General features: G+C 36.6%; 1 protein-coding gene across 13 annotated transcripts in view; it reads left to right on the top strand.

Moving 5' to 3' along the window:
- Positions 1–12,468, top strand: part of LOC123770330 (uncharacterized) — a 197,647-nt gene extending 185,179 nt beyond the window's left edge. For all 13 annotated transcript variants that reach the window (XM_069339797.1, XM_069339798.1, XM_069339795.1 and 10 more), the window contains 9 exons: positions 1,037–1,127; positions 3,041–3,144; positions 5,353–5,434; positions 5,631–5,801; positions 5,963–6,147; positions 7,487–7,597; positions 8,688–8,924; positions 9,291–9,429; positions 11,881–12,468. In XM_069339797.1, coding sequence (XP_069195898.1) covers positions 1,037–1,127; positions 3,041–3,144; positions 5,353–5,434; positions 5,631–5,801; positions 5,963–6,147; positions 7,487–7,597; positions 8,688–8,924; positions 9,291–9,429; positions 11,881–12,300 — 1,540 coding nt within the window. In that variant the 3' untranslated portion in view covers positions 12,301–12,468. The remainder of the gene's footprint in view (positions 1–1,036; positions 1,128–3,040; positions 3,145–5,352; positions 5,435–5,630; positions 5,802–5,962; positions 6,148–7,486; positions 7,598–8,687; positions 8,925–9,290; positions 9,430–11,880) is intronic.

Raw genomic sequence — 12,468 nt, 5'->3', positions numbered from 1 at the left:
TAATTTAGCTATGTCTGTGTCGTTATGGTGAGTTATATAGGTGCGAAATTATATCCATATTAATGATCTTTTAAACCCTTAATTTTAATTCATTATTTCATTATATTAATTTATTCATTTTTGTCTGGTTATTCATGATTGCAGCCTATCATCAACACAAGTCGCAGTCGAGTTTATGACATACGTCAAATACTGGCCTATTAAAATGTACTTTAGTCATTATTTGACTTCTAGCTTGGGCAGGAGGATGGGGTTGTAATGATTCTTATTATGAGATTTTTGCTGTCTATCTTACAGAAGTTAGCATGTGCTTGAAGAGTAGAACTTGACTTTCATGTATCTCCCATTTGTTTTATATGCAGTTGGGTAAGTTAAGTGCTGCTAGTTCTATTAGTTTACATAAACACAACCAAACACTGATAGACAGTGTAGAAGTATTGTCTCTAAAAGCAGATTGTTGTTGTTGTTGTTATAGATTCAGTTACTCAGAATAAGTTCCAAGTAGCACGGGCTATGGTGAGCCCGTAGTGGACTTACCTGGCACAGGAGCGGTGCTGTGCTCTAAAAGCAGAGCCGGTGTGGTGCCCTTGAAGGTTGGTCTGGGCCATCAGTGTAGACACAGCTCCTGAGGCCTTAGGGTATTGAGAGAGAAGGAAAGTGTTTCAAGTGTAACTGCTTTTACAAGAGCAAGATTCTCATTATCCTTCTTGGTGATGGGTGTGGTACTTGGCTGGTGGCGTGCAGGCAGGCTGGGATGTATAGTGACACAGGTATATTATATTCCAAAGGTATGGGAAGTTTAATGAGCTCGTATAGCTATTTATTAAGGTAGTTATCATGCAAAGAGTAAATTGCTGTGTTAGTATTAATCACTGAGGTATTTAGGTCACGAAATACTGCAGGATTTTTTATTCTATTTTTATTAATATAGATGCAGCTGCTCTAGGCTATATGAAAATCATTCCAAGGGATTTGCACGCCGTAGTTCAAGAGTTACCACTGTGCATTAAAAAAATATTTTTGTTTGCCCATGCAGATATGGAGAATTTCCTCGCCAGGCCCAAGAGATCATAGAGCTTATGAAAGGCAATATAGAAGATGGTCTAATGCCATCTAACTGGTCCTTGGTAAGTATTGCAATTTATATTTGTACTGTACAGTATATGTCATGACAAACATTAGTATATAAGGGTCAGTCACTGTGCAGTACTCACCCGCCTCCCAAGGACTGAAACTACAAGTTTTTCCTTGCCACAAAATTGTAGTCGACCTGTGAAAACATCCTATCAGTCTACTGATTGTTAGTTGCCCCATGTAGTGTTATACCACTAGTGTATACCACTACCATATAGTGTTATAAATGTTTGACACATTTTTTCTCTTGTAATGTATCTTTATCATTTATCAATTCTGATTGAAATTACCTACTTAAAATTATCTGCTAGATTAAGGACCTGCCCGAAACGCTGTGCGTACTAGTGGCTTTACAAGAATGTAAATACTGTACTATCCAATGTATTCTCACAAACCCAATGTACCTTCTTGTATATATATAAATAAATAAATAAATAAATAAATACCTTAATTTACTTAAGGACCACTAATACTAGTTGCCTTGATGAGGACAGGAAGCCAGTGGCTTGCCAAATGTTCTCCCATTTGCCCTGATAATCTTTTTCCAGCTGTACAGTATTTTAAAACACAGCAGAGTTTGTGTTTGCGGCTTCAGTGGGTAGGTGTTTTACAGGTTTACAACCCTGTGGGTGAAAAAGCATTTCCTGTTTGTTTGACACATTTCAATGTGATACACAATGAATATGCTAGTTCTGTTTGCACTCCTCAGTTTCTTCAAAATCATTCAAGTTTTTTCATTTAATGTAGTTATTAGGCCTTTATTTGATAGCCTAAGATTTTGTTTAGCATTGCAATTCTTTTCTGCAAGCTTGACAAAATCATATTTACTGTCTCAAGACACTTTTCCTTGATCTTATGTTTTTAAATATATATTGGTGGTACTGTACTTACAAGTTCTCGGCTAGCTTTATTATTTTATACTGAAGTCCATCCATTCTTCAGTCTTTATTTATATTTATTCATTTATTTATTTATTTATACAGTATACAAGAAGGTTGTGAAAGTAAATACTGTATATTGGTTATTATTTTCCTCTTACCTAATGCCTCTGTTCACCTAGCAGCAAGTAGGTAAACAAGAGCTAGTCAGCTTGTTATGGGGTTGCATCCTAGTCAGATTCAGTACAGTAATTCGATCTTGGGGGGGGGGGGGGAGGAAACCTCAATAAAAGCCTAATGTCTATGTTAGGCTAATATTAATAATAATAATAATAATAATAATAATATTATTATTATTATTATTATGAATACACTCTGCTTTTCTGATGCAATGAATTATTATGTGGTACATTCTTGCAAAGCCACTAACACACACATAATTTGGGGCAGGTTCCTAAGCTAACCAATAAATGTAATGATGCATACAGTACATTGTAAGAGAATTTCAATTATCCATGCTCATAAATATTTTACATGTCGAAGTTCAACCATGTTCATGTTCAACCTTTCTTGGGGATAAAAAAAATACTGTCCTGTGCCCTTTTCAAATGCTTTTAATTCTCAATACTTAATTTTTCTTCTATCTTTACTATGAGATATTTTATACATAATAATTTACAATATTTAAAAGAAATTTAATTAAAAAGTTGGCATTATAGTTGTTCAGTAGTTGTATTTAGTACAGTACAGTAATAATCAACCCTTACAGTTAACCCTGTTAACTGTAATGTACCAAGCACTTAATAGCCAACTATCCAGCAGTCATAAGTGCTTCACAAGCATTCATCTGCATCATAAGAGTACATTATAGCACCTCATTTCAGGTTCTTGTAAATGTTAATTTAACTGCCTACCAAACACTTAACTTCTAGTCTAACACTATATTCCATCTCTCTTAATAATTTGCACAACAAAAAATATCATTTGTGTGCTCTCCTGAGGTACTTAACAAGTTTTCTCCTTGGCAGGTGGGTGTGGTGGACCAGCTGGACAAGCTGGGTGGCCCTGTTGAGGACTCTGTCTTCTACAAACCCTTCCTTCACACACCTTCCACAGTCACCCCAGAACAAAGGTGAGACTTGAGCTGCATATCATCTGTGGAGTTTGTGGCATAGTAAAAATAATATGTTTAATGTAATGAAGCTATCATTTCTGGTTGAGCCTTCAGCAGCTTCCTGAATTTTGCTAAGGTATAGTACCTGTACCACCAAGCCAGTACCAGAATCTCGCTCGCTCTACAAAGCGAGGTCAACCTTCTTTTTGACACTAGAAGCAATGATGAATGTGGTTGACATTAGAAGCAGGAGGAGCATTGTGAATTAGCTTGCTACGAAGGGTGTTAGTTTGTCGAAAGGAGAGCTTTATGTCAAGCTCACCTTTCGACAAAGTAACACTCTTTGTAGCAATCTAATTCACAATGCTCCTCCTGCTTCTAGTGCTGCTGGTGTCTACTCTATTTCCTGTTCATCGTGTCCTCTCTATTTCCTGTTCATCGTGTCCTCTCCAATACTTTGGGGAAACTGGCTGTACACTAAATGACAGACAGACCTAAGGAACACAAAAGAAGTGTTAAGTCTGCAGACACAAACAATGGTCTCTTCTGTCATGTTTGGAATTGTAATCATCTGATTAATTGGTCGTCTTCTAAAATAATCTTTCTTGCCTCTACTCTTCACAGACGCCGTCTTGTTGAATCGGTTCTGATACACAACCTACCCAACATTATCCTTAGTACTGGCTTTGTTGCTGTTGACTCTTCCCTTTCAAAGTACCTACTCAAATGTTCTAAGCCTTCTAACAAACGTGACCTAACATAAGCCTACCCATCATTTTCCTTTTCTTTTTCATTTTCTTTCTCCTCTTTTTCTTATGTTCCCTTTCTTACACGTATTATTACCCGCTTACACCCCTTATACCTATCCACCTATCCCTTCTGTACCTTTTGCCCTGCTCTTACCTTCCTCTTAAGATTTCCTCCTCCTTATCTCTCTCTTGCCTTACTTAATGCCTATGCATCCCTCGTCTCATCGCAATCGACTTGATAATGGTCTAGGGGGAGGGAATTAACGGGGGAAAGTTCCAAGCCATGATGATTATATATATCTCTGGGAAGTGGTCAGGATAAGGATATGGGATGGGATGGGGAAAAAGAAAGGTGACCAACCACTTAGACGGATGGGGATTGAACTCCGACCTGCTTGAAACGAGACCGTCGCTCTGTCATCCAGCCCAAGTGGTTGGACAATAATAGTCCAGGATGGACCGAAATGTCGTCATCTTCTCATTTTCTGGTGTGTGGTTTAGTCTTCATATCTTAAGCCGTGTTATTGTGATTCATCGTCTGCACCTTCTTGTATATATATAAATAAATAAATATCAACTTATGAATCGTTGGGTAGGCCATTGATCTGCATGAGATGAAAGGGAGAACCCAGTAAAATGCATTGAAGGATGTCAATGTTTATCAGTAGCATATGAGGTGTGTCGTTCATGCCAACTTATTAGTATTTGCTGTTGAGATGAGATGATGAGATCTAAAGCAGTTATGGAAGTAACCCTGGGCTCCATAATATAATTTAAAATGAGTTATTATGGTCAGTGTCAAAACCCTTTTGTATGTTAACTAATATTCCAACTAGCTACTTTTTCTCATAGCTGCATATATGTGAAGCTTGTTTGTTATTGCATCATTGGAGCTCTTTATTGTTTAATCATATGGTAAATTATTAGGGAAGAATAGAATGTATACACAATAACACTAAATAAATCAAGATGGTGAAAAATGTGAAATGAACATAAATATATACAGTACAGGTATTTGATTTATCGTAATTAATTTTTAGTTAATATATACCTGGTTGATACCTGGTTGATGGGGTTCTGGGAGTTCTTCTACTCCCCAAGCCCGGCCCGAGGCCAGGCTTGACTTGTGAGAGTTTGGTCCACTAGGCTGTTGCTTGGAGTGGCCCGCAAGGCCCACATACCCACCACAGCCCGGTTGGTCTGGCACTCCTTGGAGGAATAAATCTAGTTTCCTCTTGAAGATATCCACGGTTGTTCCGGCAATATTTCTTATGCTTGCTGGGAGGACGTTGAACAACTGCGGACCTCTGATGTTTATACAGTGTTGATATATACTACAGTATAATTCTTGATTTTGTTCCTATAGTTTATCCTTTTTAGTAATTGTACTAGGTATTTTGTGCATAATTATTAATTCTACTAAGTACTTGGTTTAATTTCATCATTAATTTATTGTCATAATTGTGTTGCATGACAGGACCACACTGAGGCATCAGGCACAGGAGAGGATTAAGCAGGACCTCCTGCCGGCTTTTAAGAGAATCCGTGATTTTATTGAAGTAAGTTACTAATTTCTCTAATTTAATCCTTGTTAAATGTTGTGGATCTTTTTGATCATCTTATTTTATCTTCTAATATTAATTTTAACCACTGCTGCTACTGCTGCTAATACTACTATTAAGACATAATCACTAGTTATTCTTACTGTATATATTATTATTATTATTATTATTTATATTATTATTGTTATTGCAGACGGACTACTTGCCGGCCACGAGGCCAGAAATAGCAGTGTCGTCACTGGAAGGGGGTCAAGAGTTCTATCAAGCTTGCCTTAAGTTTCACACCAGCACAAACCTCACACCACAGGAGATTCATAATCTGGGAGTCACAGAAGTAGCCAGAATAGAAGAAGAGGTGCTAAAGGTACTTTTTAACTTATTACAAATTAATTTATATATATATATATATATAATATAATATTATAATCTATTCTATAAGATTCTACAGTGTATATTATATTCTCACAAACTGATTTTGTAATATACAGGATTTCTAAACTACCTTTTGTTAATCACATCTTACAGACAGCCGTGGAGATTCAGATGGAAGGGAAAACATTTTCAGAGATCAGTCAAGCTTTAAAAAAAGACCCGGAACAAAGCTTCAGTAGCAAGGAGGAGCTACTGAGCACTTACAGAAATGCTGCCTACAACGTCATCATTCCTCTTATGCCTCGACTATTTATCAATGTGCCTCAGGACAATGTCACGTGAGTCTATGAAATTTGCTGTATAGTTGACTCCTGTTTTTTTTAAGCACTTTATCTTTAGTATAAATGCTTGTGGTATTCATTTATATATATATTAGTAGTATCAACCTCATGTCTCTGGACGACAGAAGGGGCAGGGATGCCATGATTACAACAATTAAAATTTTCAGAGAAATAGACTGGGTGAAGACAAATTATTTTGAATCTGTGGTAAATGAACAAGGGGACAAAGATACAAACTAAATGCCAAAATGAACCACAGACATTACAAGTAATTGTTTCAGTATAAGTGTATTGAATAAATGGAATGCACTGTAAAGATTCCATAGTTTAAAAAATAGATAACACAGAGCCCAATAAGCTTGGGAACATGAACACTTAAAACATGGAAACATGGAACCAGTTGATTGAATACCAAGAGATAGGAATAAAGAGCTGAAGCTTAACCCCAGCAAGCACCAATTAGACAAGTACTCCAGCTCTTACCAATCATACCCTCCTATCTTACCACACTGCAAACTTTCTCAATATGGACTGATTTGTGGAATAGCTAGAAAACTAGTTGGTGCCAAGGACCTGTATGATAGGGTATCAAATCAGCTTTGTTGAAATAATAAGCTGTATAGTTTAGGCTTGTATTTTCTTGCACTAGAATTTGCTGGCCAAATTTCCTGGCCTGTATGACAACTGGAGCTTTAACCCTCCTCCCCTTCCACCTCAGGAGAAATGTATCTGAAAATATCTTGAGAGAAAAGGTAGCAGACCTTCTTTCGCTTTTCCTTCAGAGGAACCTGCTGATGTCATATAGCAAGTGATCATGACTTGAGGTACATTATACATTTGGAATCATTGAAACAATCCATTAAAAGTATTATGTTGGCAGTTATTAGGTTAATCTTTAAGATGGCAATGTGACTAGTATTACAGTACAGTATTGTGTAAAGATTTACTTTTAATCCATAATGAGAGGAATTTATGGTTAGTGTATATTATACTGCATCCAAGTGATTAATATTATCATAAACTTTGCTGTGAATTAAGGTGAGGAGTAGACAGCATGTTTAATTATTTATATTTAAATGACTTTCAAATTGCTTATTGTTCTGTTCAATCTGTCATATTATGTATGGGTAGTCTCAACTAAACAAATAATGTGCTCATTGATGATTTTTCAATAGACCAGGTGTACCCTTTTGTCATTATAACTTTAGTAATACGTACAGTATTTGCTTTTTTTAAATTTTTACTGAAGTGTAACAATCAACAAGCTAAGATATTACAAACGAAGTAAGAATACTGTCCATTACTCTGATAAAGATACTTAGTTTCTTCTTTTCAGGATAGAAGGTGATGATAACCCTAATGCTGTTTTTGGAATGTATAGTTCACCTTCCTTGGATGGCTCAAGACTTGGCATATTTACTATAAATTCTTATATTTATGACAAGCAGTAAGTAGGTAAAATATGTTGTTTATTAAGTGAATTCAAATAAAAAATAGACTAATACAGTATATGGTACAGAGAGAACTAACAAAATACAATGAAGGTTGATAAACATACAGCATTAGTAAATGGCAAGGAACAAGGCTGGGTGGAAGCAGCTTGTAAAGGGAATAAATGTTTGTATGAAATACTGTATATCCGACAATGCATGAGGAACATTGTACGCCTGGTCTTATAGAGTGGTGGGTTGCTGCTGTAGATGACTGCTGAAGTATGGTATTGCTTGTTTATATGGTATTAATATATTATATGAAGTATGGTATTGCTTGTATGGTAATAATATGAAATACAGTACAGTATTGCCTTTTTTTTTTCTCTGGGTAGATACCTCTCCACCCCATGACAGTGGGATATGGGGTACAGTAATAATAATGATTGACTAATACAAACTGGTATATTCATTTTGTTAATAGAAAATCCTAATGTCTAATATGCATCCTGTATTTTAAAAAAATAATTTGGTAAGCTGACAATTTTTATTTGTGTGTAAAATAGTAACCTCAGATACCATTCGACCTGGTACATAGAACTCGGTTAAATGGTTTGCCATCACCTATTACTTCCAGATTATTGCTAGTGTTAAAATAGTTAACTAAAATGTACATCTCAAACCTTCCTGGTGTAAATGTAAATAGTTTTTATGTTTGTTAATCACCGAGAAGTAAATTAGGCCGACTCCATGTGTACTGTACAAGTTTAAGAGGACGAAGATTTAAAGATAAAGCTGAATTTATCAAATACTATGTACTGATTTAATTAATGAGTGATGACATGGTAATGACATTATTATAGTTTCATCTAATATTAGTCACCATGTAGAAACAGTAACCTCAGACATTTTAGCCAGTTTACTTCTGAGTGGCATATGCAGTATTTGGTTGATAGTGGCATGAGTCCGCCCAATGCTACAGCAACATGACTTTTACAGTTTTCTGTAAAAAATTTACTTTGGTGCCAACTGGGGATACAGTAAACAAGTGGGGGTTGTTGCTCAGGAAATCATTTCTTGTTTTTTATGATGCTATCTTGTCTGCAGTAAGAAGTACGAGGTCACGGCTCTGACCCTGCATGAAACCATGCCAGGTCACCATCTTCACAAACTCTACATGCGAGTCAACCCCTCTACTCCAAATTTTCGGAAGTTTGTCGACCCTACCCGTACTGGTGATGCCCCATCCAGGTTTCCCCTTCACACTGTTTTCTCTGAAGGCTGGGGGTTGTATTCTGAGTTCCTGGGAGAAGAGCTGGGTTTGTACCAGGACCCGTATCAGAGGTAATGATTTTGTTGTTATTGGTGCACTTTCACACACTCCCCCTGCCCTCTTTTTTTTTCTTTATTTAATTTGACAATTTACAAAGAATAAAACTTGCATAAAAAATTTTTTTCACTTAAAAAATCAAATAATATAAATTAAGAACTTTACTGAATTATTGTACCATCTTTTATTTTATGTATTAAATTTTAAGGTTACATGAATTTCCCATTTTGTTATTTTAAGAAATGTGTAATATAATCAAATAATATTTATAATAATAAGTCCATTGTCTTTATGTAGAAAGCTAAAATAAAATCAAAACATATCAATGATTGTTCTTTTACATGCTTAATAATTAATTAAAATTGTCATTCTTGGTTCAGGATAGGGAGGTATTCTTTTGAGCTGCTGCGAGCTAGCCGACTGGTGGTGGACACGGGCATGCATGCCTTGGGCTGGTCACGCGAGCGGGCTGTTGCTTTTCTCCTAGACCACACAGCACTGTCGAAAGAAGCTTTGCAGGTGAATGAGGGAAAGGGAAAATAAATATTTGGGGAGGGAAGTACTGTACTGTACACATGATCTATCTATAGGAAAGGCATGTATAGTGGACAACACTATCTGTGATTTTAGATTGTAGATTTCACAAATACCAGTCTAAGAATAGAGAAAAATTAGTGAGAGAGAGAGAGAGAGAGAGAGAGAGAGAGAGAGAGAGAGAGAGAGAGAGAGAGAGAGAGAGAGAGAGAGAGAGAGAGAGAGAGAGAGAGTGAGTATGGAGGGACTATTTTCAACCCATCCTCCTGTTTAGATAGTACGTTTTGTAACTATGTGGACCATTGTACATATATTGACGTAATGGACAATTATATAGAATTTGTCATTTCATGGAGTCTGGAAAAAATTAAGCTAAAAACCAAACTTATGTGATATACTAGGCCTATGAATATTTGTGCTATGTTAGGCCTAGAATGGTTGTTTGGTTTCATTAGCAACATAAATACAAGACCTTTTCTGGTTTGTCTAAATTCAATGATACCAAATTCTTCCCAATTGTCCATTACATTTTATCAATATATGTACGATGGTGCACATTACTGTATGTACATTACTATCTAAACAGGAGAATGGGCTGACTATTTTCTGAATGACTGCCTTTTCCAGTGGCCACATGCATATTTGAACATTACTTGATTTATATGAGCCACAATAATGTGGCTGAAGATATGATGTCTAAACCACACATCAGAAAATGAAGACAACAATGTTTAGGTCCATCCTGGACCATTTTCATGTTGTGTAATATGTACGGAGAGAGTTAAGTTTGTCGAAGGGCGAGCTGTACATCAAGAGGATGAAGGAGGTATTAGTGAGATTTTTTGAGTTTAGATATGAAGGTAAGACAGTAGAGTGATACTAAAGTTGAAAACAGATTTGAAATGAAAGAAATTACATTTAGCTTGAGAAGAGGCACAGTTGATAAATGCAAGGGGGGTATTCAAGGAAGAGAAAGATTTGTAAATAAAGGAAATTTCAGAATCAAGAAACTGAGGGTCACTGATGTGTAGAAGAAGAGAGATGAGAACAATTTTCTTAATAGAAAAGGATGGTAGGAAAAGAAGTGAATGTACATACCACTATGCATGGGTCTCTGGTAGACAGAGGAGGAGAAACCAGACACAGAGCTGTGAACATGAATGTCAAGAAAAGGAAGGAGGGAATTAGATTCCCATTCAACTTTGAAATAGGTAGAAGGAGCCAGATTTTTAAGAGTGAAGAGTAAAGGCTAGAAAAGACTATGGTCATGAGGCCATAGAGCAAAAATGTCAAACATAGCGAAGCCATAGAGGGGGACGAGTATCAATAGTGGGAAGAACGGTTTCGAAGTACTCCATATAGAGATTGGCAAGAACGGGAGAGAAAGGGCGTATATACCATAGTGTCACCGAAAGTTGAGACGTATTTTCCATTGAAAGAGTAGTAGTCAGTCAAGACAGTGATGAGTTAGAGGAAAATGTCAGGTGGAAGCGGAAGATGAAGAAGGCCCTCGGTCGCCTTCTAGGAAAAGATAGAACGTCAACAAGGGGATCATTCGTAAACAGTCGACATCAGGAATGAGCATCTTACAGGAGGGCTGCAAGTGCAGTCTTTTTATGATGTCCTGAGAGTGACGGTGGTGGGCAGGAGAAAAAGTACCAAGATAAGGAGTCGGAGCTTTTGCAAGAGGATTATCGACAGCCTCTTAAAGGAATGATTAGATGAAGAGGAACACCAGGTTTGAGTCTTAGGTAGACCATAGAAATAAGGAAGAGAGGGGCAAATGACATTTAATTTTATTACCTGTAGATTGAAATCAGGAGGAAAAAGACAAGAGAGCTGTTTTAGTTGTGGTTGAAGGGAGTTTTCAAAGTGAGTGATCCAAAGGGTTATAAATCCGAGCAAAACAACATACTTCTGGAGGTAATAGTAGTAGTACACATGGTCTAGGACAACCACCAAATTCCCTTTATTAGAAGGAAATTCCTTCTGACATTAGATTCCCATTCAAAATGCCTTGTAGGCAATTAACCGGTACAACCGTGTAGTCTACACAGTCACCTGATCAATTAATGATGGTAGTGATGGAAACATCACTACCTTGCATCCATAACTAAGAATTAATAAATAATGTACCCTGGTTTGGCTCAGTGTTATCATATTACCACTTACTAAATTACTCTTGAGCATATGCAAGCTGCAACTATCACACTTCAGTTGTACTACACCTATACAAAATGCCACACACATCTAATTACATCCCATTTGACAAATGACCATCATCTGTACCTAAACTGGCTTAGCTAGGTGATGGTACCGTACCCACATTGTCAATAAATCTATTGTTCTTGCATGATTCTTCTTGAACTGATGTCTTCACATGTGCAAAGACTTGTTCCATTTGAAAACAAAGATCACAGAATTTTTGTCTTTCAGATTGAGGTTAACCGGTACATCACACTGCCAGGACAAGCATGTTCTTATAAAATTGGTGAAATAAAAATTAAGGAATTAAGGCAAAAGGCTCAAAATGCCCTTGGGGGACTGTTCCATCTGCCCGAGTTCCATGATGTAGTTCTACGCTGTACTGGACCCTTAAAAATCCTTGAAGAATGTGTAACCAACTATATTGAAAGAAAAATTTTAGTGATTGAGAGGGTAACTGAAGAGAAGAAGGAAGACGAGTTAATCCAGAGTGATACTGCTGAAGACAATGGGTCTACAAATCCAAGTTCCAAAGAAAGTGAAAATGAAATAATGGTCACGATAGACGGAGCAGCTAGTATACGCGGTGATAAAAGTGCTGTGATTTTGACTGTATCCATATTGTCATTTCTTCCCTATCTATTAAGATAGTCCTATATAAGACATTAGATCTTCAGAGCTATGATCTTCAGTGTGAGTGGGCTGTATATTATCCTAGAGTTGATTTTGTACATTAGTGCACTGTATAGCTTATCCTATCGAGTCATAGTCATATATATTGTATAATATTTCTGCCAAATATATGTATTAAACTGATAA

Source organism: Procambarus clarkii, chromosome 42 (genome assembly GCF_040958095.1).
Source record: "Procambarus clarkii isolate CNS0578487 chromosome 42, FALCON_Pclarkii_2.0, whole genome shotgun sequence".
NCBI lineage: Eukaryota > Metazoa > Arthropoda > Malacostraca > Decapoda > Cambaridae > Procambarus > Procambarus clarkii.
Note: the sequence above shows the minus strand (reverse complement) of the source record. Positions and strands in the feature narration are given on the sequence as shown.